General features: G+C 50.3%; 1 protein-coding gene across 1 annotated transcript in view; it reads right to left on the reverse strand.

Annotated features, from left to right (window-relative positions):
* Itgae (integrin subunit alpha E) overlaps positions 1-26,244 on the reverse strand; it is a 59,044-nt gene that overhangs the window by 15,199 nt on the left and 17,601 nt on the right. Inside the window, exons 3-21 of the mRNA XM_041665713.1 lie at positions 22,117-22,214; positions 21,347-21,414; positions 20,921-21,038; positions 20,572-20,715; positions 19,787-19,902; positions 19,125-19,276; positions 18,069-18,222; positions 17,434-17,584; positions 16,939-17,006; positions 16,107-16,242; positions 15,296-15,429; positions 14,862-15,002; positions 14,044-14,262; positions 13,022-13,152; positions 11,013-11,143; positions 9,589-9,752; positions 7,404-7,532; positions 3,755-3,828; positions 434-566 (exon numbers count right to left, since the gene is read on the reverse strand). Of these exons, the coding sequence (XP_041521647.1) occupies positions 434-566; positions 3,755-3,828; positions 7,404-7,532; positions 9,589-9,752; positions 11,013-11,143; positions 13,022-13,152; positions 14,044-14,262; positions 14,862-15,002; positions 15,296-15,429; positions 16,107-16,242; positions 16,939-17,006; positions 17,434-17,584; positions 18,069-18,222; positions 19,125-19,276; positions 19,787-19,902; positions 20,572-20,715; positions 20,921-21,038; positions 21,347-21,414; positions 22,117-22,214 (2,461 nt within the window). The remainder of the gene's footprint in view (positions 1-433; positions 567-3,754; positions 3,829-7,403; positions 7,533-9,588; positions 9,753-11,012; positions 11,144-13,021; positions 13,153-14,043; positions 14,263-14,861; positions 15,003-15,295; positions 15,430-16,106; positions 16,243-16,938; positions 17,007-17,433; positions 17,585-18,068; positions 18,223-19,124; positions 19,277-19,786; positions 19,903-20,571; positions 20,716-20,920; positions 21,039-21,346; positions 21,415-22,116; positions 22,215-26,244) is intronic.

The following is a 26,244-nucleotide window of genomic DNA, read 5'->3' on the forward strand; positions in this document are numbered from 1 at the left end:
CTTAGGCATTAGAATTTATCTTTCACAGTTCTGGTTAAAGACTATACACGGGCTGGAGAGATGGCTCAGAGGTTAAGAGCACTGGTTGTTCTTCCAGAGGACCTGAGTTCAATTCCTAGCAACCACATGGTGGCTGACAACCATCTTACAGATCTGATGCCCTCTTCTGGTCTGCAGGCAAACACGCAGACAAAACATTGTATACATAATAAATAAAATAAATCTTAAAAAAAAAAGAAGACTATATACAAGGAGGGGGTGATCATGTGGTACCACTGAAGGTTTTTAGGGCCCAGAATTGGAGAGGATTCGTCTAATTGCAATTCTTATACTAGATGGAGTAGAAGGAGGCTGGTGGCAATGGCAGGGAAGCAGGTGGGCAACAAGGAAAAGGCATGGCAGCTTGCTTCCCAAGCCTCTGTGTCACGGGTACCTTTTGTATTCTCTTAAACTGTAAGTTTTTGGGATAATTCAGAGCCATGTTTGTCATGTAGGAGTCTTCCCCGGAGTTAGTCAGGTTGATGTTCATGGTCAGCTCCTTTGTGACACCCACCACCAGTTCCTGCCTGCAAAGGGTGGAGAGAGAGAGAGAGAGAGAGAGAGAGAGAGAGAGGAGAGAGAGAGAGAGAGAGAGAGAGAGAGAGAGATCATACATCAGCAGTACATTTAACCTAGAACACTTCCCGCACTACAGAAAAGCACATTCTTAACAATCCTCAAGGTAAACTGCAAAAAAGACCAGATTTTCTTCCTTTTAACAGAGCTGACCCCCTGGCTGCACGGAGGCCTTTACAGCTTCATCACTAAGCAATTTGCAAGGTTATAACCACTCAGTGGTTACCATGTAGCAAACTCCATGACCCATAAACTCAATTGATCCTCAGAATTACTCTAGAAAGTAGTATAGTTACTTTGCATCTTGCTAAGAAAAAAGACAGAAGCCAAAAGACTAGAACCCTTTATCACTGAGCTGTATCCCTAGCCCATTTTAGTCATTTGGCTAGTTTTTAAAACAGTTTCATTCTGTTGCCTTAGGCTGGTTGGTCTGTCACTATGTATCCCAGCTGGCCTTGCAATCCTCCTGCCTCAGCCAACCAGTGCTGAGATTACAGATAGGAGCCACAGTGCTTGTCAATGTTTGTTTTTTTGGAGCAGAGTCTCACTTTGTAGTTTAGGCATCCAGTCTAGTTCTCATTTGATTTTGTAGAAGTCAAACCCCACTGCAGCAGTGGAGTTTCCCAGTAGCAGCTTGACAGCTATGGACACTAGGGGGAGATACAGGGCAAGCAGAGCACACCGCATCACCCTGAGGAACTGACTGGCTGGTGGATCTTGGCTGTAATTCAGTCCCTGTTGACAGCAGCTGTGTCTTGACTGAGTCCCTTAGCGCTGGCCCCACATAATCATGCACACCTAAAATGGAAGTTTTACAAACATCCACTCAAGGACAAGAGACTCTGCCCCCAAAGAAACCAACTCCAGACAACCAGCCATCGGCAACATGACACACGTGGTAGCCATTGAAGGCATTTTTTTTGAGGGTTTCTCTATAGCTTTTGGTGCCTGTGTTGGAACTAGCTCTTGTAGACCAGGCTAGCCTCGAACTTACAGAGATCCGCCTACCTCTGCCTCCCGAGTGCTGGGATTAAAGGCGATTAAAGGCGTGCGCCACAACCGCCTAGCTTGAGGGCATTTTTAAGATTGCCCCATTTCCCAAACCAAACTCATCTTAGCTCCAGTAACCCCATCATGGAGCTGAACTTCTAGTGAATTCTGAATGGCGCAAGAAAACATCAGCAGTGATGGAAGATGGTCCGCATCCTGCTGTCTTACTGCTGCCATTAGCCACGTGTGGATATTCAATATGATGAAACACAGCAGGTGCCATTAAAGAGCTGTGTTTGTTTTACATTTTATTTTATGTATAGGGGTGGGTTTGCCTGCAGGGAGTCTGTGCACCACATACATGCAGTGCCCTAGGAGGCCAGAAGAGAGCTCCCAGAACTGGAGTTACAGACTGTTGTGAGCCATGTAGTTGCTAGGAATTAAGTCTGGGTCCTCTGGAAAGAACAGTCAGGGTTCTTAACCACTAGACCATCCCTCTATCCTTGTAATTACATTTTTTCTTTTTTTAAAGTGTCCTTTAAAAAAATTTATTTATTATACATAGTGTTCTGTCTGCATATATGCCTGCAGGCCAGAAGAGGGCATTAAATCTCATTATAGATGGTTGTGAGACACCATGTAGTTGCTGGAATTGAACTCAGGACCTGTGGAAGAACAGTCAATGAGCTATCTCTCCAGTCATACTTTTTTTCTTAAAAAATTAATTTAAATGTAGTGACCTTAGAATTAAACTAACGGTGAATGTATTGGATTATGCAATTATAGATGCCTGGACTGGGCCCTCTCCTTGCTCCCTCCCTCCACTCTAGCTTCAAAAGACAACCACTTTCTGCCTCCAGCCAGCCAGAGCCACCACCCTCTTCCCTGCACCTTCGTTGTCAGAGTAGTAATTACTATCTCCCTACTTCCTACAATCTGTCATTTGTCTAGCACAATGGTTCTCAGCCTGTGGGCTACAACCCCTTTGAGAGTCAAGCAACCTTTTCACAGAGGTCACCTAAGACCACACCAGAAAAAAGATATTTACATTGCGATTCATAACAGTAGCAAAATTACAGTTGTAAAGTAGCAATGAAAATAATTGTATGGTTGGGGTCACCGCAACTTGAGGAACTGTATTCAAGGGTTGCAGCATTAGGAAGGTTGAGGACCACTGCTCTAGCAAGAGGTAGACTCTTGTGAGCCCTTCTATGGTCCCATGCAATCCTCTTAGACTTTCCTCCACTTCTCTCCGTGTTACTCCCCCTCCGTCTTACACTTCTCATTCACATGGAGCCCATGCTCTAGCCTTCACCTGTCCGGGCTGCTTCCATCGGGGTATTTGCTCTACCGTCAGACACCACATGGACGGTACCCACCTCCTCCTGTCACCTTCCCTGACCACCCTACTTAAAACCTCACCCCTTCCCTGCACTTACCTTTGCCCCATATCCCATCTACCCAGAGTTTACTTGTCTATTACTTTCCCTTTAAGTACCAGGAGGGCAAGGATTTTTTTTAATTTCTTTTTAATATTTATTTATTTATTATGTATACAGCATTCCTTCCATGTATGCCTGCAGGCCCGAAGAGGGCACCAGACCCTATTACAGATGGTTGTGAGCCACCATACGGTTGCTGGGAATTGAACTCAGGACCTTTGGAAGAGCAGGCAATGCTCTTAACCTCTGAGCCATCAATCCAGCCCGAGGGCAAGGATTTTTGTCTGTACCTTTGACTGAGATGATTCCCAGCATCTAGAACCCCTGGAACAGAGTAAAACTACTCCAGAACTACTCGATGAATTCATTCATGGAATCTGGCCAAGAGGCCAAGCAGAGGAAGTTCTAGAAGTGAGGCTCACTGTGAACATAGCATTGTTCAGGGGGTCAAGAGACCTGGGTTCAGGTTCACCAAGTGCATCAACTTCAATTATTTCCTGATCTATAAGATGGGAAGATGAATCTTTATCCTTCCTCCCTCACAGGGTTGCTGAAATACCAAATACAAAATCCTGTTGAGGGAGGGCCATGAGGGGAAGGGGAAAGGAGTATGCACGCATGCCTCTGAATAAGAGGCTTGCCCAGGTGAATCCTCAGGAGGACATCACCTGCAGAAACGATGCTGATGATAACAAGGTTCAACTCACTGAGAGATGGTGGTGGCCAGCTGGATCTCGGCAATGCAGAACACTTTGTTCCTGCAGTCCTTCTCATAGGGCAGCTGTCACCAGACAAAGACAAGCAGAGTTAGCCCTGGGACCTTACCTTTCCATTGACCCTGACTCCCACCTTCTCCTTGGGGTACTTCTGCCCATCATGTTCTCCTGCTTGAAGAAGCATGGCTCGAAGAGAGTGATGGCTGACAGCTGGGACTGTGCCCGCATGTGGCCAAAAGAGCTATGTGTGCGACATTCCTAGACAATACGGGCACACAGTGATCCAGGCCTTTAGCCAAGCTCAAAGGTGGGGTGACCTTTGCGGAATGATAGGCACGCTGTCGCATCTGTATTGTGTGCACCCCTCTGCCTCTAACATCTGGGAGGACAAACCTTTGTGAAGCAAAGCTTCCTTAGTCCTTTGGGGTGTAGGCTGAAACGAGTGTAGGAACAGGAACTGACCAAATAGTACAGGTGAATCCGTGCCAACACCCTCCCCCACTGTGGGTAGGTTAGCTGTGGGTAAGTCTCCTGGGCACGTTAGCTACTTCTCTTGTAATTCTGCACACACATTGCAACTAAATCAGAGTCCCATCTGTTTGTCATCCTAGAACTAGGGATACTGTGGCATCATGGTGAGTTTGAGGCCTGGGCTACACAGCAAGACTACACAGAGAAAAAGAAAAAGAGACACATTTCGTTCAGAAGCTCTCTTCAAGATTGAAAATCTCAATTTGAGTTGAAAAAAAAAAAAAAACAAGTGTTCTAACATAGCCAAGTGTAGTTTTTTTGCAGTGAAGGAAACAGCCAACCCTCTACCCCCACCTCCCCACATCCCCCACCCACCCTCCCCAACCCCTCCGCCTCCTAGGAGCTGTCTCTAGCTCTCCAGCAGCTGGAGATCACTGCAGCAGCTTTCTGCAGGGAGAGCATCATGGGCTGGACTTGGAGTGGGAACCCAGAGCTTGAAAGGAGACCATGCATTTGCCAGAAAAGAAAGGTGCAATTTGCAAGTCACAGTGCGGCGCTCTCTCTAACTGGATCAACAAATCTGTGCTGTCTTATTTGTGTTTATTCTGGTGCTCGGCTTGAAACCTAGGGCCCACACTTGGCTCCTGTTTTTTACGTTTAAATTTTATTTATCTTTACTGCATGTCGTATACAACCCATGTGTGAGAGTGTAGGCACATGCATGCCACGGTGTCCTGTGGGTGTCAGAAGACAGCTTTCAGACATCGTTTCTCTCCCTCTGTGGGGGATCAGTCAGCGAACTGAACACTGACCACCAGGCTTGCACAGCCAGGGCACCTACGTTATCCATCTAACCCTGATGAAAGACAACACGGTTAACCCATTTTAGCTCCCAGCTACAACTCATTTCTGCTAACATCTGTGTACCCACAGTGCCTTCCCTTTCCTCATCCCTTTTATTGATGGAATAAATATTTTAAAACCTCTTCCCCAAACCATCACAGTAATAATTGACAATGACTTACACTGTTAAGCGGGAAATATATATCTCAAATTTTCTCCCTAAAATACTCAGTTACAAAGAGGAATGGGGTGGTGGTGGTACACGCCTTTAATCCCAGCACTCGGGAGGCAGAGGCAGAGGATCTCTGTGACTTCAAGGCCAATCTGGTTACAGAGCGAGTTCCAGGACAGGCTCCAATGCTACACAGAGAATCCCTGTCTCGAAAACCTCCCCAACCCCCAAAAAAGGGGGGAGATGGGAGCAGGAATAGTACAATTAAGGCTGTGATGCACCTGCCAAAACACACAGCCTGGATCTAACTATGAGGAAACTCCAGAAATAACCAAGGGACAGGCTACAAAACGACTGCCCTACATCCTCCAAGCTGTGAGGGTCCTTAGAGACAAAAAACAAAAGCTGGGTCTGGTGTTGAATACCTGTAGTCCTAGCTTGGAAGGCAGAAGGTCATCCTTGGCTATATAGGGAGTTCAAGGCTAGCCTGAACTATGAGACTCAGTTGCAAAATACAAATAAAGATGTCTGGAGAGATGGCTCAACAGTTAAGAGCATGAGCTACTCTTCCAGAGGTCCTGGATTCAATTCCCAGCACCCACACGGTGGCTCACAACCATCTGTAATGGGATCTGATTCCCTCTTCTGGTGTGCAAGGAGACAGAGCACTCACATGTATTTAAACACATAAATACATAAATCTTTGCCAGGTGGTGGTGGCACACACCTTTAATATTAGCACTTGGGAAGCAGAGGCAGGTGGATAGTTTGAGGCCGGCCTGGTCTACAAAGTGAATTCCAGGACAGCCAGGGCTACACAGGAGAAACCCTGTCTCGAAAAAGCAAAATAATAGATAAATAAACATAAAAATAAAGACAAGGAAAGACATAAGTCAATAATTCTAGATTAAAAGTGACTAAGATAAACGACAATAAAAGACCCTAGATTTATTTATTTTAATTTATTATTGATTGATCAACTGATAAAGGGTCTCACTGTCCAGCCATGGAAGATCTTGAACTTTTCTTTTTCTGCCTCTATCTCTTAAATTCTGGGATTACAGTCAGGGGCCGCAGGAGGCCTAGTTTTATTGAGTACTAGGAATGGATCATACGACTCCATGTATCCTACACAAGCATCCTGCCAGCTAAGCTACAGCCCCAAGAACTTTTTTTCTTTTGCCAAACAGCAAGTTACTAGAATATCAAACAAACTATGGATAAACTTGTACGGTAGATAGCAGTACTCCTTCAGTGTTAAACTGATTTCATCCGTTGTGCTGTGGCAGAGAATAGCCCTGTTTTTAGGAACTATATACTGAGCATGGGGATGAAGAGTATCAGATCTGCAACTTATTCTCAAACGAGAATTCTTTGGATTTTTTTTCCTTTTAGACAGGGTCCAACTAAGTTGCCCTGGGTGGCTTGGAACTTGCTATGTGGAATCGACCGGCTTCCACCTCACACAGATCTGTCCTCGGTCATTGCTCCCTGAATGCTGCGGTTAAAGAAGTGTGCCACCACACCCACCCCAACTACTACTTTTTAATATTCTTTCTTTCACTTCTTTATCCCTGATGATTCCTCTCTACTCTGGAAGTAGAGATTGGCAGAGGACCATAGGAGAAACAGCCTGGGAAAGGGCTAAGTCACCTTAGGCACGAGAGGATTAGAAAATCTAGCTCTTTTATCTTTCCTTAGTCATGAGAAAGCTACACTGATGGGCACCTAGAGGTAGGTGCAGGCTTGGTGAGCCAGACACCTCAGCATGAAGGCTCTAGCAGAGCCTGAGCAAGCAAGCGTAACCAAGAACCTCCTCTCTGCATCTCAGGGCAGGACAGCGCCAGTGCAGCACCCACAAGGGACCCACCACCATCCTCAGATACCATGCAAAGAGAGCTCCAGTACACAGCATACCCACGTGTGTCACTAAGCATGCAGGGAGCGCACTGTGGGAACAAGCCCAAGGCAACAGCCAGAGACCTGCTACCCACCAGTGAGCAATGAGCAGCAAGCATCTCAAGGGTCCCCAGGCCCCACTGACAGTCTGATGACCCTCCCTCCCAACTCTCGCCGGCTTTGAAGTGAGGGGAGCAAGTATTCAATGTGGGATGTTCCCCAAGAAAGTCGGGTCCTTCCTGTGGAAAGAGTCACCTGGAAGATGGCAGAGGGGTCCTTGTAGTGGTCCAGGATGGGGTTGGGGTGGTCCTTCCTTCCTTCAGCTTCCTGGAACTCATAGCTGACCTCGATGGTGATGTTGGAAAAGCAGTCCCCCTCACAAAACTGTGGGTGACCGAGGAAGGCAAGGTCAGAGGGGAATGTGAAGAGGACAAGAGGAAACGAACAGTGACAGCAATGACCAGGAAGTCTTCCAAAAGACCCAGGCCCTCAAGTAAGCCACCAAGAGCTTTGGAAGTTTCCCCAGTCTGCCCCACCTTAGGGCTTGGGGATCTCTGAGGTTCTCACCCCAGTCACAAAGGCTTAGACTTTGTGTGGCGGGCAAACAGGAGTCATGGAGGGAAGAGTCGTGGTCACATGTGAGACAACAAAGATCTCCAACCAACATGGAAGGATATTGAGCAGTAGAGCCTGAAAACAGGAGGCGGTAGAGGAGGCCATTTGCTAGGCTCTGCTTACAGGAGCTCTCTCGTCAGAATAAGAGCATGGAGGGCTGGCGAGAAGGTTTGGTGTGGAAAGGTGTTACTGCCAAGCCTGACGACCTGAGATTCATTTCCAGCACCCACATGATAGAAGGGAGACTGGCTGCCACAGGTTGTGCTCTGGCCTTCATGTATACATTGTGAAATATATAAATAGACAAATAAATAAAAAGGTTTTAAACATGAAAGCAAGTGAACTTGATTCCCTGGTAAAAATACAGTTAGGCTTTTATTTCTAAGAGTTATCGTATTACTTTAATTATGCACAATTATTGCGTGGGGGTATGCGCACAAGAGTGCAGGTGCCTAAAGGGGCCAGAGACATTGGATCCCGTGGCGCTGGATTCACAAGTCCCCCAGGTTGGTGCTGGGAACAAATTTCAGGTCCTCTAGGTAAACTCCTTTTTTTTTTTTTTTTTTTTTTTTTTTGGGTTTTTCAAGACAGGGTTTCTCTGTAGCTTTGGAGCCTGTCCTGGAACTAGCTCTTATAGACCAGGCTGGTCTCAAACTCACAGAGATCCGCCTGCCTCTGCCTCCCGAGTGCTGGGATTAAAGGAGTCTAGGTGAACTCCTAACCACTGAGCCATCTCTCTGGCTCTTTGCCTTTATTTTTAGAGGATTTATAGATGTTCTAGAAACTTTCCTAAGCCAAGTAACAATTAAAGGTGCATTCAAAGCTTGTTTTCTGAAACAAATGGTACATAGAGTTCAAAGACCTGTTAGAATCTGAGTTCTGACAAGGCCACTTTTTAAAAACCATACCTCTCAATATCTTTGCCAAGATTTCATTTTAAATAATTGGGGAGGGGGTGAGACAGGGTAACAGCTCTGGCTATTGTGGAACTAGCTCTTGTAGACCAGGCTGGCCTCCGACTCACAGAGATCCGCCTGCCTCTGCCTCCCGAGTGCTGGGATTAAAAGTGTGTGCATCACCACCTCCCAGCTAAATAACATTTTTAAATAACTTATTCTTTCTAGTTCTGCCTTTTAAAAATATTTATTTATTTATTCCGTGTGTGTGTGTGTGTGTGTGTGTGTATGATTTGCCTGGATGTATGTCTGTGCACCATGTAAGTTCCTCGTGCCCTTGGAAGTCATTAGAAGGCATTGGAGCCCCCAGAACTGGAGTTACAGATGGTTGTAAGCCACTATGTGGGTGCTGGGAGTCAAACCCGGATCCTCTGGAAGAGCAGTCAGTGCTCTTAACCACTGAGCCATCTCTCCAGCCCTCTAGTTCTGCCTTTTAATCCTTCAGTTTTCCTTGTCATGGATCCACTCAGGGCCCTTCAGCCTACTATTACTGTCAGGTAAGATGAGACAACACAATGAAACCATTCCCCTCTTTGTCCAGCCACTAGAAAGCTCAGTGACGTCATCCGTGTTCAGTTTTGGTAGGCGCCCTCCCTCCCTCTCTCTGCTCCCTCTCCCTTCTCCCTTGGCTCTTTCCTTCCCAGTGGACCAAGCACAGGGGCTCACACGTGCAAAGCACTCACTGTGTGCCTGAGCCACACCCACAGCCCAAGCCGCTTTTGTTTGGATTTCTGGTAGGCTTCTATTTCCAGTGTCACTTTGTGGTTCTTGATGTGCTGGAGTTGTTTCAGTCGCCTTATTTGTCTGCATAGAAAGGGGCCTGCGTGGCACATATCTTTTCTGGGATGCTGTCTAAATTCTCTACTTACCTCCTGCTCTATAGGGATGAGCCAGAGGTGCTCACACAGAGAGGACTCCCCACTCCACTTCCTAAGGAGGCTCTGACAATTGCTCGTGTCTGCACACTGCAGCCTCTTCCTCGGCTTGGTCACATCCACGTCTACCGTGAAGTTGAGTGACATCTCTCCAAGGCCTGGGGTTGAAGACCAGACCTTCTGATGAGGCTGGAAAGGTCAAGGCCCAGACAAAGAGCCCCAGCCTGCTGAAGAATCCCTGTGTGGTCTGTGGGCACTTCCTTGGGACCATCCTCCCAGACTTTGCTTTGTTTTGTTGAGACTTGACCTGAAACGTACTATATAGATCAAGCTTGCCTTGAATTTACAGAGATCCCCCTACCTCTGCCTCCTAAGTGCTGGTATGAATGCCTAGCTATTCATCATCATTTTGAAGGTGATTTCCACCCCACCCCATTACTTCTGGTAGACCTGACCAGAGCCTGGACCTATACCCAGCACATTCCTGGGTGGAGTCCAACCTTAGGGAAAAAGAGTTTAGGCAGGTGTGCTGGCTAGCTTCATGTCAACTTTGGAAGAAGGAACCTAGTAGAGAAAATGTCCCCATTAGACTGACTCGTGGGCAAGCCTGTGGTGCGTTTTCTCAATTGATGATAAACGGGGAAGGGCCCAGCTCACTGTGAGCAGTGATACCCCCGGGCTGGCAGTCCTAGGTGCTATAAGAAAGCAGGCGGAGCAAGCCATGAGGAGCAAGCTAGTAAGTAACCTCCCTCCACGGCTTCTGCTTCCAGGTTTCTGCTTTAACTTCCTGCCCTGAATTTCCTTGGACGATGAACTGCAAACTGTAAACTGAAAGATTCCCTTTCTTCTCCAAGTTGCTTTTGGTCATGGTGTTTCTATCATAGCCATAAAAAACCCTAATTGCCGGGCGGAGGTGGTGCACGCCTTTAATCTCAGCACTCCAGAGGCAGAGGCAGGCAAATCTCTGTGAGTTCGAGGACAGCCTGGTCTACAAGAGCTAGTTCCAGGACAGGCTCCAAAGCTACAGAGAAACCCTGTCTCGAAAAACCAATAAACAACAACAACCCTAACTAAGAAACTAGGAGAATGTGGAAGGGGGTGGGAAAGGAGGGATGGAGAAAAAGGGAGAAGAGGAGGAGGAAGGGGAGAAGGGGGAGGGAAGAAGAGGGAGAAGAGGAGGGGGGATGAAAACCAAACACAGGACAACTGGAAACATCCTGGAGATTGCCTGGGCCAAGTCCCTTACTGGCTATGATCTCAGCTTATCTGTTTTTGGCTGGGGGGGGGGGGGGGCAAGGCATACTCATTTTACAGACTAAAGACACAGGGGCCAGGCCCCAGGAGAGGGACCAGCACCAACCCTACAAGCCAATCAGGAATGACTGCAACACCAAGGCAGCCCACCAGGCAGCCATTACCTGGCTTGGAGGTTGTACTTGAGGAGCCAACTTCAAAACACAGTTCTACAGCCATCTTGCCATTGAAAACCATGGGCAGTGCAGCGGGGGTAAAGGTCATAGATACGGTCAGGTCAACCACAGGTCGTGAGCTAAAGACAAAGAGACCAGACCAGTGAGAAGTGAGCACAGATTCTGCTGCATTCAACATTTCCAACATGCAAGGGCGCACTGAGTCCTCAGGATGTATTAACAGTAGGGAAAGAGATAAGACTTTGCTCTTGTGGGGAAGCAGACAGCCGCCAACAAACAGGAATACACACACACACACACACACACACACACACGTACACACACGGTGCTGGGGAAGCTTTAATAGGATAAGGTGACAGAAATGGAGGCTACTTAGATCAGGTGGTCAAAATGCTCTCCCTGTTAAGGAGGCCTTGAAAGTGAAAGCAATGACTTAATGAACAAGAAAAGCCAACCTTGTGAAGGCCTGAGGAAGCATTCCAGGCAGAAAACACAACTCCCAGGCAGAAAACACAGCAGGATGAGGCTGGTTTGTTTGAGAAACAAAAAAGACAGAGAGACAAGACTGTGGTGACAAGAGCTGAGGATTGGAGGGTGGGGAGGGCCAATCACAGACAGAGCAATCGGCAGTGACAAGGAAAGGGGGTTTTACTCAGGTGGGAGTCACTGAGGGGTTTTAAGCAGTAGAGTAGAGGGATCACGTCAAGAGAGCACAAGAAAGTCTACGTGTTGGTCCTGGAGAGATGACAGTCCCCTGGGCTGGGAGGTGTTTTTGGAGCTGAAGTCAATGAAAACACGATAGGCAGGGTGATGAAGAAGGACAAAGAGGAAGCCCACAGAGAGCTTTTGTCCTTTGTAGCTCAGAGGACCTTGAGCTGATGCCCTATCTGCCTCAGCCTCCCACGTAGCTGAGATTACAGGCCCATGCCAACAGGCCCGGTCCTAGAATGTAATCCTCACTCTTTAAGTGGGTGACAGTACCATTTGCTGAAACAGGAGCCTGGGGGAGGGCAAGCAGACTGGGGATTGGAGAGGGGAGGAGTGGGCGCTCTATTTGGAGGCCTGTTGGCTTGGAGGAGTCAGTGAGCACACGACAGGTGTGGCACTCTGTGGGGGCCCACGTGTGACTCAGTTTCCATATGTAGTTATTTCTGGCTTAAAGAAGTCATTTGAGTTCGAGCTTGCTTGCCTGCTCGGCTTTTTCCAGTAACCTTGAGGGCTGTGAGAACGTTCTGATTAAGCCCTTAAGCCCATGGGAAAGAGCATTTTTGCCCAGTTGAAAGAGAATATTTTTCTAAGATTTGGGCTGGTGTATGCCAGCCAGAGGCACTCCTCGTTAGAGATTAGAAGCTGCTTAGCTGAATAAGATAACGCACCTGCTTGAGCTTCCTCCCGAGGACAGTGCAGGGAGGTGGTCAGCTGGCTGTACCGCTCTTTGTTCTGCCTTTTGCCTATAGTATATGTGCTGTCTGAGGAACAAACTCGGGGCTGTTTGGTATTGACCTCCAGTCCTCCCCGTCTATCCTATGTTTCTGTCTTCATTTCTCTTAATCTAATTTTTCCTCAGCCTCAGCACCCCCTCCCAGGGAACCCCCAGCTGATTTCTGCCAGAGTGGGGCTCTGACGGGACTCTCTGGAGAGGGCTGGGTTGTCAGGGGCTCTAGCCACAGGACTGGAAATTGCCTGAAGGCAGAGTCGGGGGCTCTGGAATTCACAGCGCCCTGCCCCCACCTCCAGCATCGTTTTGTATTTTCCTCCCACCCTGTGAGGCAGGCACTGTCATTATTCCCAAACTGTAGAAAAGAAAATTGGGACTTAGACTTCAGCAGTCCACTCAAAGTCATATTGTTGAGAGCTGAGGAGCAAATTTACCCAGGTGGACCCCAGAAGCTGTGCCCCTTCCCCATACTTTCTCCCTCCCTTAGTGCTTGGAATCTGCAGGACCCACTGAGTAGGGCTAGGGGCTTGAGTCACAAGAAGTCAGGGGAGACCCATACCGAAGCACAGCTGCCCGGTCCCGAGAGCCCACCGTGATGTCAGCAAGGCCATCGCCATTGAAATCTAAGCCACCAGCCACAGACATGCCGAAGTAGTGGAGTCCCGAAGCCACAGAGGAGGCTCTGATACGCTACGGGAGGAGAAAGAGAAACTTGGCTTTCTATTCCCTTCAACAGTTTCCCCACCCTGGCCCTGAACTGTCTCTGAGGAAGTGATATCAGGGTGGAACCCTGAAGAGCAGGTGGGACTTAAGAGGGGGAGGCGGAGCGGAAGAGCAGAGTGCTCTGAGAACACAGCCAAGGCTCAGTGCAGGGGTCGGGTGGGGTAGAAGGAGGTAAAAGGATGTGGGTGCAAGGAGGCTTGGTGTAGGCCGGGCTGGCGGCGTCAGGAAAGGTTCTGTGGAAGAGTAACCTTCAGGGCCGCAGTTTCTAAGCCTCCCTGGAGGCACAGGGAGAAGATGGGCTGGAGGCGGGAGCTGGGCTGGGGAGGGATGGAAGGTCTAAGTTGATGCCATGGTGTGTGGGGCGGGGGATGTGGTGGCTGGCAGGCTATGCATCAGGTAGCAAGGGGCTGGGGGACTACCCTGGGCACCTGGTGTGGAGAAGAGGGGGGATTGGCGCGCAGGAGCGTCAGTTTTCCAGAAGAAGGTGCTGCGGACTGAGATGTGTAAGAGGCCTAGGGATCACCTTAGGGGAGGTGCTTAGAAAGCAACTGGAGGTGGAGAAAGGGGAGGAGCCAGAACAAGGAGGTGCTGGATGGGGACAAGAACCAGAGACTAAAGAAGAGTCAGAGGAGGAGACACAGACCAGGAGAGTAAGCCACGCCTCACCCCCTCCTTCCCTGAGGGGTTTGGAGGAGGCCTGGTCAGGAACCCTCTACCCTTACCCCTGGTGACTTCCCACCTTCACTGGCATTCTCTACCACCAGAGCCTGGCCCAGCACTTAAGACTGAGGGCTCCACTCATTCTATCTGTGGGAGGTTTGCACCCCAGAAGAAGCAGGAAAGAGCCTGCAGAGTTACCTGGGAAGGACTGGCACGGAGGCCATCGGAGTATCCGTTGTAGATGTATACGCTGCCATAGCTGGTCCCATCACCAAAGCCCTCCAGAGGGGCACCAATGGCCACATCTGTGAGTTTATCTTGATTGATATCCCCCACTGCCGCCATGGCAAAGCCGAAGCGGCTGTTGGTGAGCCCGTGATGCCCACTCAGTGTGAATGCCAAGGAGAAGGAAGGATCCTGCAAAATGAACGAACCAACAGCTCAGTCCCCAAGAAAGGTGCTGCGCGCAGGGCAACCATCCCAGGGCCACCTGGAGGGCCTTTTCCCTCACTGGTTCCCCTCTCCAGCAGGAGTCTAAGGCTGAGAAAAGACAAGGGACCTGAGCCTGTAGTAAGGTCGGGGTGTCTTTCTGTCCTGAAGTTCAGGGCTGGAGCCTGCTCCTCTGTTCCCACACATTGCTATATTAGCAATGGAGAGGTCCACGGTCCAGTTGTGTCTCTCCCACACCCAGCATCACTAGTTAGCTCACTGAATCCCAGACTCCTCACTGGTAATGTGAGAGTAAGAGACACTCCCATAATTACTGTGAGGAACAAGGTAGACCAGGGCAAGTGTTCTGTCTACTGGGCAACTACGACAGATGCTACCAGCAACCACCTATGTAAGAAAGAGGGAGACAGCCATGCTCGCTGGCTGTCTGGAAGGGGACAGCCACGCTCTCTGAACACCCACCATCACTGCCCACTGTTGCCAAACAGATGTCAGGCCAGGGCTCATCCGACCTCTGCTGCCTGAGCAGGCACAGCCTTGGCAAGCTCATGGGGCCAAACCCTCACCTGCATGTGCACGTGGTACACATAGACTCTGCCTTCTTCTCCACGGATGTGATAAAATGGAGCGGCCACCAGCAGAAAATCCGTGGTTCCGTCCATGTCAATATCCACAGGGCACAGCTCAGAGCCAAAGTAGGACCCCATCTATAGCTCAGAAAGAAATCAGCCCTCCTGAGGATGGGGACACCCCCTCTCCACCCTCTCCACAGCTAGACCTAGACACACAGCTTATGTTCTTCCTGGAGCACCAGGAGGGTGTTCCAGATCAATCTGATCTCTGGTGACAGCTGAGTCTCCACCAAGGGTGACCATTGAGCAGACATGAGGGCCACTAAATTACACTCAGACCTGAGCCTTGCCCAGGGTGGGCCCACCCGGGTAGGCCCACCCGTGTTCCCAGCTCCTACTGGTGGAAAGGTGACTTCTTCAGGAGGTACCTGCTCTCCCTCCATCTGTCGCACAAAGGTGTCCTTCTTCAGGAGCTCAAACACAGCCCCACGGAGCTTGTGCCTTGGAGCCCCTGCCACGTAGGAGAAGCCGTAGGCCCTGTGCAGCACTGCCACCGAATAACCTGGGGCAAAGTAGTGCGACTGTAAACAGTTGTTCCCCACCTCCAGCCGCTCCCTGCAACTCCGTCTTCCTAGTCACTTGTTCCCACTCTGCACTGACAGTGACATGCGTGTCCCCATACATGTGTGGTGCACTGCACCCCTTCAGTACATGAGCGCTGGATGTGAGGTCCGATGGCGAGGGGTACTCACAGCTGTTATTAACAGAGGTGTCCAGCTCACTCTTTACTCAGAAAGGCCCACGGCCAGCCTGCCTCGGTCCCTAATTCTCAATCTCGGGGTCCCTAACTGAGATCTGTTCGCCTAATTGTGCGTGAGTCATGAGATTGGCCGTAGCTTGTCTCCACCAGGAATCCTAATGTGTACACCCGCAGGCAACCTCGGTGTGACAGACTACATCTTCCCTGGGTTAGTTTACAAGTCAGTCTTTTAGCCCCTCCCCCAGACTACAGAGCCAGCTCTTGCTCCACGCCCAGCCTCCAGGACCCGTGTTCATCCTACACCCATTTGTTAGGTTTCACTGCACTCCGTGTTCCGCCTTCCCCATCCAGGCCCCGCCCTCGACCCGCACCAAGTCTACAGGCCTCACCTTCACCCACCTTCCTGCTATCCTCTGGAGTCCTCTCCTTCTCCAGGCCCTACCCTCGTTCCGTCTACATCCACCACATCCTGCCCTTACCGAGATAGCTGTACTGTGCAGCCCCAGAATCCTCGGCTGTTTGGTTTAGGAAGCCGCCCCGACGACTCTGCATGTCATAGAGCAGCGCACCGCCGGACCAGTTAAAGGCTCCCACAGTGCCAAGCAACACCTGCCCCTGCAGAGGACCCAGAGGGCATCAAATGAGCGGGAATGATCCAGGAGCCAGCAAAGCAAAGACTTCCTGGACAAAGAGGGCATTCAGTGGTCAGGAAGATGAGATGGCAATATTGTGATTCTGCTCTGCTTTCATGAGTCTGAGTAGCCCTAGCTCCAGAAGGCACCTTGGAGCCCAGATATTGAGCATTTTTTAAAGTATGATCGAGTATTATGGTGCTCATTAGCCCCCACATTGCCCCCTGTGCGGTGTGAAGGTGCTCGCCTATCGGTGGAGGAGATCCCAACGGCACTGGGATGACTGACTTCAACTCTCACCTCCACAGAGGTCCCAGTTAGGGAGTGCTCCATCTGTTGTCCCCTTCCTTCTTCCTTCTTGACTTCCTCCTCTTCTCCCACATAAACTACATGTTTTCCTGACACACCTCGGTGGGCTTGCCACCAAAGCCAGCTCTCAGTACTTTCAGCTAAGAGAATGCCCCAATCCTTTAAGCACACAAAGCGACCTCCTAGAATAAGCTCACCACCCTTCTCTCTATCTCAGTGGTCCAGACAGGGAAAAGTAGCAGGTGGTTTCTCTGTTTGTAAAGTGGCTCCTCCAGAGACACTCCCATGGGGTCACTATGAGCCAGGAGCCCCTTATTGCCTGGTGGTGGCACATCTTAGAGACCCTAACTACGCTGAGTGGGTTACAAACCTTGTCCAGGATCTGGGCGCTGAAGCCAGTCTGTGCAAGTTGGTATTGAAGGGCATCTCCAACTGTGCCTGGAAGCCAAGGAATCTGGTGAGACACTGTGCCAAGGGGCAGGGTGAGGCATGTCCAGGAGGGGCCAGCTGGGCCAGGCCCCAGAAGGGGTGATTATTTGGTGGAATGGTGCCCTGAGCTGAGAGCAGAGATCTGGGTCATGCTGAAGCAAGAGCTGGCTGGCTCGGCCTGGGCAGTCCACGCTCTCTTCCTGGGCCTCTGTCTCCCTGTCTGTAAGCTCCTGTTGGGACTATGTCCCAGTCTTCCTTGCTTTTCTACCACTGCTTCAGGAGATTTTCATAGATTCGGGGGAATGAGGAGGACTGGGGGTGTCATTGCCATTTTAGGCATTAACAGGGAGGTGGTTAGGGTCAGGGAGAGTTGGTCTGGGGAGGGTGTCCTGCTGGACGCTGAGGGTGCACTCCCAAGCCCTGGGGGAGCCCTCACCTTCCATGTGGATGATGCTTTGTTGTAGCTTGCTCAGCAGCCCATCCAGAGCCGTATAGTTGGTCACCTTGAAAGTGTGGGTCTCTTTGGGGTCTGAGGCAATCAGCTTCAATTCTTTGTCAGTCTTAGGCTTCTTGAATGCATCGCCCACCTGTAAGGAGGCCCCAGTCAGAGAGAGATCCATCACCATCTCCTTCCTTCCTTCCTTCCTTCCTTCCTTCCTTCCTTCCTTCCCTGCTCACTGGCCCTTTACCCCTGACAAAGTTCCACTTTTGGCGGTGTGTTCCTGACACACCTGGCTGTTCTTGGCATCCTCTGCTGACCCCTCTGCCTACAGAGCCTCATGACCCTCCCCTTTGTAGAAGGCCAGCTGTTCATGTTACTCAGCTCAGCACCGTCTCCCTAGGGACCTTTGTACAGGTTTCCCCATTCTTCTCAGCCTGTGAGCTATGACCACCTCGGGATGAGCCTTCTGTAGGACCCAATAAGGAGGGGGCCGCGCAGAAGCAGGTGGCCAGGAGGAGAGGAATGTCTATGAACAGAGAGGGTTTGGATATACTGCTTCCAAAAGTCTCCATTGGGCTCTTCCCAGGCTGTACAGAGCCAGGGGTTGCCTCCCAGCTCTTGGCTCTTACCCCAATGGCAAAACGCTCAACATCCTGCATCTTTGGGGAGTTGATGACAGTTGTAAGGTTGAGAGGGTCCCCAAATATGTCACCGTCAGTAAGCACCACCATGACCTTCAATGCTTTCTTCCTGGAGCCGTGGCTTGGAGTGAAGATGTTGTCTCTTAACAGAGAAAGAATAAAGACAATCTTCCAAAGAGGAGTCTGGGCTCTCGGCAAATTTTTACTCATTGACCTGCTTGAGCTGGAAAGTTAAGGAGCCCTCCAGATGGGGAACAAAGGCCCAGAAAAGGGGGGCCTTAGGTCACACAGCAAGGCATCAGCCACACCACGCATGCGCTCACCCCCCACCTGCTCCCTCCAGTAAGAGCACTGCATCTGCCCCTCTTGTGTGTACGCAGTATGGAATTCTGTGTATTTTTTTTTATTTTATGATTATTTCACTTTTATAAAAATTTGTACTTTAGGGCTGGAGAGATGGCTCAGAGGTTAAGAGCATTGCCTGCTCTTCCAAAGGTCCTGAGTTCAATTCCCAGCAACCACATGGTGGCTCACAACCATCTGTAATGGGGTTTGGTGCCCTCTTCTGGCCTGCAGCATACACACAGACAGAATATTGAATACATAATAAATAAATAAATATTTAAAAAAAAAGAAAAAAAAAAAAAAAATTTGTACTTTGGGGTTTTCGTTTGGTTTGGGTTTCTTCTTTGTGACGAGATTTCTCTACATAACCCTGGCTATCCTGAAACTGGCTATGTAGGTCAGACTAGCCTCAGACTCACTTTTGAGGTTTTGAGGTACACTGTCCAACCTCTTGAGTGCTGGCATTCCAGACACATGTCACCAATGCCTGGTTTCTATGATACTTATGCACCGGCCAGTATAGTAAATACTGTATATATTTTAGCTATTTAATCCTCACCAAAATCCTAAGACGCAAAGATGTGTATTATCTTCGTGTCAGACATGACATCACTCCTCGGCATCCTTACTCCCCACAGTTCTGCCCAGCCACTCCTCCAGACCCTATGCCACAGAGCCTCTGGCAGGCATTCTACTCACAGGACATGCTTCATGGCTGAGGCGGTCTTAGTCACATCCTTCACTTGAGTGATGTTCTGAACTCTGGCAAGGGAGGCCACAACATCCTGGCTGTCCAGAAGATCGAACTCGGTCTGGATCACGGTCCCATATTGCACCAGGGCAAAGTTGCACTGGAGAATAGAGTGAGGTGGAAGGGGTCATCAGACCATACTATAGACACCCCTGCCCCAAGGGGCTTCTCTTGGGAAGGCAGGAAGAAGCCGCTCATCTACTCTGTTGGCCCTGGATAGAAGGAGATGCTAATGCAAAGGGAGTCTCCAGTCAGGCTCAGGTGGAGGAGAGTGATTTCTCCCTGAATCCATATCCCCATGATGACCCCTCTATGTCGACTGTAGGATCTGCCATGTGGCATTGGGACATGAAAGGTTGGGTTGGCCTTCTGGAGATTCACAGCTACCACAAATGAGTAGGGTCACCTCAAGTCACCCATCTGCAGTCAAGCAAGCAGATGTCTATAGGTGCATGGCAGCTCCAGGCAAATCTGAGAGAAGAGTGGCCCAGCTGAGTTTGGCTCAAACATCTGAAGAGTTCTGAGCAAATGAAGGGTGGTTGTTCTGAAGCCATTACATAGACACAGATGAGCGACAGGTGACGAAAGCTCAGACCTCAGGGAAGCCCACCTCAAAGCACTTCTCATAGAAGTTCTTCATCATGTTGGAGATGAAGTCTTTGGCCCTCTGGAAGTCTTCGGGCTCGATGCTTCCTGAGCCATCCAGAACAATAGCAATCTCAGTGCCTGGTGAAAATAAAGGAATTGGTCTGGAGTGGGTATGAGATTCGGGGCAGGAGGAAGGGCAGCATGTTCTGCCCTGGAAGGCACCCACCAACCCACCTACACACACATACACAAAATACTCATTCCTAAGGTTCAGTTCAGGGAAGAAGTGGGAAGCTCCTGAACGTGGGAGTTCTTACCTTAAGGGCAAAGAGAGATCTAGACCCTGGTTCTGACTGCTATGGGAATCACTCTCATTGAGGGGAGGGGGGAACACCTAGGTTTTCCCACCTCTAAGATGAGCGAGGCCAGGTAGATGGCTCAGCTGACAAAGGAACTTGCTGCCAATCATGATGACCTGAGTTTGATTCCTGAAACTTACATAGTAGTAAGGAGAGAACCGGCTCCTGCAAGGTGACCTCTAATCTCCACATGTGTGCTGTGATACAGGTGTGTTTGGAGCATGAGTACACCCATGCCCATGCACAGTGAACAAATATGCAAACAAATAAATGTTAAAAATATGAGGAGACAGAGGCAGGACTTGCCCTATCTATAGGACCTAGCCACCGTTCCTCATCTTCAGGACATAGTCACTGTTCCCTGTCTTCTAGATCTGAACACACCTTGATCCCAGAGGCCATTAGCTTGGGGATTCATTATGGAGGCACCTGATCTGCCTCTTCTCACCAGCTTCCTCCTCTTCATCGTCCTCCTCTTTCTCCTCCACTGCCCGGGGTCCTCTGGCTGGTGTCTTATCCTCCCCTCTGCTGCCTCCTTTGCTTCTGTAGTAGTGACCGAGGTCCACATGGATGCCTGGATCCAGGAGTTTTTCTTTAAGAAACATACAGAGAAGACAGAGCCAGATGAAGCCTCCGTGCACCGCCACCTGTCCTTGAAGCGTCCTTCGTTCTGACAATGACCCTGAGCTTGCTTGTCCCATTCTGGGCCTTCACATCTGTCTGCCTCTGCTTTGAATTGGTGTTTCTTATTGGATCCCTTTATGGCTGCCCAAGGCCAGAGAATCTCCAATCCTTACCAAGGTTAGAGAAGTAGACTTGGTCCAGGAAGTCCAAGCTGGGGCTCAGTAGGCTGCAGGCACCTGTGAGCTCGGAGTTAAGGCTGCTGGGCTGCCGGGCCCGTACCTGAATGCACACCTGTGGAGAGGCGGAAAGAAGGAGCAGGCAGGGTGAGTCAGCCCCATATTCCCTGGTCAGTCATTTCCATTCTAGAACTCAGCAGCTGAACTAGACAGAGGACAGAGGAACGGCTGTGTCCCTCCTCAGGGACAGTTGCTAGGGTCCAAAGTGCAGGCTGTGGGTGCTGGATCAGACTTGGCATTTGTGTAGATGGTCAGATGACAGAGAGACGGCAGCATAGCAATAGGACTGGCAACACCATCATCACCCACCAAGGCCAACACCAGCCTCCCCAAGGCCCTCTGGCCTCCTGCCTATGTACTCACCAAAACACCATGGTGGTTCCGGACCACGGTCACTCCCTGGTACCTGCCCTTTGGCATATAGATGTTCTCTGAAACAGTTAAGGCAGGGAAGGATGAAGGGATTTGGGGAGGTGAGGCAAAGGTCGGGGGCACAGGGCTGCTGACGTCAGCAGTCTCTAGACACTGGGGTTGGGGGTTCCACAGACCACAGTAGCTTGGGCATGCCAGGATGCAGTCCCTGTCCAGCCCCATTGACCATCTCAGCAAAGACCCTGGTGCCCAGTCTTGATATCGTGGTAGGGATTCAGAAATAACTGTTACTTGGGGTTTGTCAAGGGGCTCCTGGTGTGTGTGTTGGGGGCTGCAGGTGCCTGTGAACTCTGAGTTAAGACTGTGGGGCTGGCTGCTGGACCTAGACCTGAATGCATACATGGGGAGAGGGGCCCAGGAAGACTCCCAAAGTCAGTCAGCCTTGAGCCTCTACACATATGCATGCCTGCCTACATGTGAACACACACAGAGACACATAAAAACGTGACTATATTACTAACAAAGCGCCATGGTGAGCAGTCAGTGAGTGTTGGTTCCAGATCTGTCATCAGGACTGATCAGGAGAAGCAGGCTGGACTATGGGTGGGTGGCATGGGCCTGGGCACTGGGGAGAAAAGCCCACTGTGGGGCTGGAGGTCAGGGGTAGTAGGGCTAGATCAGGCAGGACTGGCGTTGCAATGGCTTGGGCTGAGACATGGGAGACTCCTGAGGAACACACTAAGGAGGTGGAGTTGACTTACCTACTGGATGGCAGGCAATTTCATCTGGAATGGTGGACGCGGCACATCGGTAGAGGGGTGTTGATGTCCTGTTAGTGCTGCGCCTGGTGACCAGGAGGCTGAGTGGGAGGGCAGACAGCAAAGATAAGCTAGCTGAGGGCTCCTTCTCCTTCCCTGTCTGCCCAGGTCCTGTCTTCCTATTCCTGCCTGAGGAGGAGGCCCAGACCTGAGAAAGACGGACAGCTCCCTAACTCAGGCCTCCAGACTCAGCATTATGGAGAAAACACTTTCTCACCTCTGCTTCTACAGGGCTCCAGGAAGGAAGAGAGTTCAATGTAGCCCCTGACTGCCTGGAACCCCTGTCTATTGGTAACCCTTGTCTGCCTATAATCCCTGTCATCTGCCTGTAACCGCTGACTGACTGGAACCCCTGTCTGCCTGTAGCTCCTGTCTTCCTGTAACCCCTGATTGCCCATAGCCCCTGTCTGTTTGCTACGCACCCTGACAGGGTTTGGAGCGTGTCTGGTGGTTAAAAAAGGCTGCTGTCCTGTGGATGGGACGGGGGAACCAGGAAGTATCAGTCACAATGCTGGGTCCTTGAGGGGCAAAGCCGGCTACAGCTTTGGACCCGTCTGGCCTTAGCATTTCCTGACTAAGAACTGGTGTTTTGGAGACCTCATGAAGACAGCCTGAGTAGATTGTCAAACCTGATGCAAACCTCTTGTCCCCCAACCCAAGTCCAAGAAAATGGCAGACAGGACAGAGTCAGCTTGAACATTCTCACTGTCCACGTGACTCGGTGGGGCCTGGGGCTTGGCTGGCCTGAGACAGCAGGTGAGCAAGCGAGCAGCTCCGCTGGGGTTGAAAGCAGAGTATGGTAGGGAAGGAGAGCCCAAGAGCGCCTTGGTAGTGAACAGCGAACCATGTCCGAGGACTTCGTGGGGGTGACAGGAAGCCATGGAGGGCTTTGTAAAGCGGAAGCACATGATTAGCTTATGTTTTGAAAGGCCACGATGTGGCTGTGGTGGGCTGGAGGACAAGTTAGCAGAGGAGGGACAGACCGGGGTGCTGTCTCACTTCCTCAGCTCTTACCACTAGACACCTTTTTTTTTTTTTTTTTTTTTTTGAGACAGGGCCACTCAGTGTAGCCCTGGCTGTCCTGGAACTCGCTCTGTAGACCAGGCTAGCCTCAAACATAGAAATCCACCTGCCTGTACCTCCTGAGTGCTGGGATTAAAAGGCTATACCACCACACCCAGCTTAGAATAAGGATCAGGCATCTTTCCTTTTCCTTTTTGGTGGTGTTGAAGATTGAACCCAGGGTCTTGTGCATGCCAGGGAAGTCCTCTGCCGCTAACTCACTCTCTGACTCCTCCTTGATTTTTATTTTTTTAAACCTGTCATCACAGCCCATAACCCAGGCAGGCTCTGACCCCATCTCTACCTCTCCAACCTGCCCTGCTCCTCCAGAGAAAGACCTGCTGATGTATGCGTGGCCTTTAACAAACTCTAGGTCCTAGTCCTTTCTTGCCTCTGGCCCTCTGGCTGGGCTGTCTTTTCTGCCTGGAACCCTGGCCTCTCACTCCCTAAAATGGCTCATTCCCATCCCTGTAGCCCCTCATATTGCTTCTTCGAAGTAGCCCCACCCCGCGCCCCTGCTCCTCATGATTTCCTGCTTAGAACTTGTCACCACCAGAGGGTAGCTTGCCTCCTTATTTTGCTACTTATCATCTGTCTCCTCCACTGAGTGAGTTCCCCAACAGTCTTGCCTACTTTGTCACGCAATTTCTGAGGCCTAGGACACTACACAGTGTAGGGGCCAGAAAACATCTGTTGAATAATTTACATGACAGTACAGCTGGGGGGTTGATCTGGGGGTGGGGGTTGGACAGAGGGGTAGAAGAATAAAGCATTCCTGAGTCCCCAAATTAGGTCACTGCTCAACAACTCTGCCTCTCTCTCTTCCCAGGCTGTCATGGCCTCTGGCCCAGTACCCTTCCCCCTGCTCCCAATGGTAGATATGCTCACAACTGTGTTCCCCACCAGACCACCTGGAATAGCATGGCTCTCCCCATCTTCAGCCCTTTGCTCAGACTGCTTCCTCAACCTGTGGCGCCTTTTACTCCCATCTCCTGCAGAACGACTTTCCTGGGCACCAGCTCTGCAGGAACTTCCCAAAGGAAGATACAACCTGACCCCCTCCAAGCCTCGAGTAGCCCCTAACTCCTAGATTTCCACTCCTATCCCCAGTCTTCGTTTCCACCTTAGCTATGAGCTCCCAAGAGACCGCCACGTGCAGCAATGCAGGTGGCACACTGCAAACCCCCAAGACGGCCAGTCATATTCCAAGTGTGCAGTTCTATGACCTGAGACCCAGTCTGCACTGCTCCCATCCCTTTTGTGGCTGGCAGCCTCCAAGTTTGCTGACTCAGCGATGAGCAAACGAGGGAAACACAGACTGAGCAGCTCTGACAGAGGACCGGCCATCCACTGACAGCTCCAGGTTCCCTATTCCACTCTGAACTAGGTGTAACCCCAGGACATCTCATCCATCTCCTGCCTTTCCTCAGCTCTAGTGGTCTGTCATCCCAGAGGCTTCCACACATCCTCCAGGGGAACCCTGCTTACAACCCACTCCACCCTTCCACAGCAGTCACAGCCTAGGGAACTGGCAGTCTTCCTTAGTCTACCATACTTGAGAAAGTACAAGAGAGTTAAGAGGGACACGTTATCCTCACTGTGGAGATGGGTGGGAGTGGATAGCAGCCTGTTCCTCTTTCTATGGTGAGCTGGGCCAGTCAGTTGGCTCATTTCCTGCCCCCTGCAGCAGGTCCAGAAACCCACAATTGTCTCCACCACATCCTCCTGCTGACATTGCAAACCCTCTAGCTCCCCTCTGCCTGAGCAGGTGATCAGGGAGGTGCTCACAAGCTCCACTAGGTTCCCAATCTCTTGACAGCTCCCAGCACGCTAGGCATTGAGGGCTTTAAATGCAAACACTCCCTTCCCATCTACCTTGGCCTTCGGGCCTCTAAGGGAGGAGAATTAAGTCTGTGAGCCTAGGCCTGGTAAGAGACCCACTACTAGTGGTGGTGGTGGCAGAAAGTAGTGGTGGAGAGGTAGAAGGTGGAGGAGAAGGTGGAAGGTGGAGATGGTCACAGATGACTTGAGTGGGACTCCTTTATGTCGTGTAAACAGTTTGGAAAACAAATGCAAGCACAACCTCCCTTTCTAGGCCTGATGAAATAAATCCAGCGGTCGGTGGAGTAGAAGTGCCAGGGAATTTGCCCACATGCTCACCACTGGCCCTGTTCATACCATGCAAAACTCCAGCCTCAGACAGCACCATGGCTGAAGGACCTAATGCTGTTGGAGGGTTGCTGGATGGAGTGGGTTGTTTGTCTCATCTGCAGCAAATTGAAAACCAGCAGAACTAAACTACAGAGACCCAGAGTTTGTGTACCTGTGTCATGGGGTGGGAGGTGACTCGGTCAGGAGGTGTCTGGTACAGAACACAGGGCTCCCAGGAGACTTTCCTGCTGCTCTTTGCCCATTTTGTTATTGCTTTCCTTTTTCTTTTTTAGACACAGTCTGTCTCTCTGTATGGCCCTGGCTGTCCTGGTACTCACTGAGTAGACCAGGCTGAACCTTGAACTCACAGAGACACCCTGCCTCTGCTTCCAGAGTGCTGGGATTAAAGGTGTGTGCTGCCTACCGTACCAGGCTGCCCTCGTGTTTTTGATCCAGATGCTGCTCATGACGACGGCTTGTTTTATGAACGTGCATTGAGCTGTACACTGATGACGTGTGAGCTTTCACGTAAGATTTATGTCAATACAAAGTTACCACCAAACAAAACAAAACTAATAAATGTCAAATTTTTTTTTGTTTTGTTTTTGAGACAGAATCTCACCATGCAATAATAACTGCCCTGGAACTTGCTATGTAGACCAGGCTGGCCTTGAACTCACAGAGATCTGCCTGCCTCTACCTCCCAAGTGCTGAGATTAAAGGCATATGCCACCACACCTAGCCCAAACATCAATTTCCAATTCATTTTCTTAAAGCCAAAATCTTTTGACAACGTTCTCGCTGTTCCTGCCTCACACCCTGCTAGATGTTCTGGACCCTCCATGCGATGGTGATGAG

Source organism: Microtus oregoni, unplaced genomic scaffold (assembly GCF_018167655.1).
Source record: "Microtus oregoni isolate MIOR12 unplaced genomic scaffold, Mior012 000015F_ref0000493, whole genome shotgun sequence".
Taxonomy (NCBI): Eukaryota; Metazoa; Chordata; class Mammalia; order Rodentia; family Cricetidae; genus Microtus; species Microtus oregoni.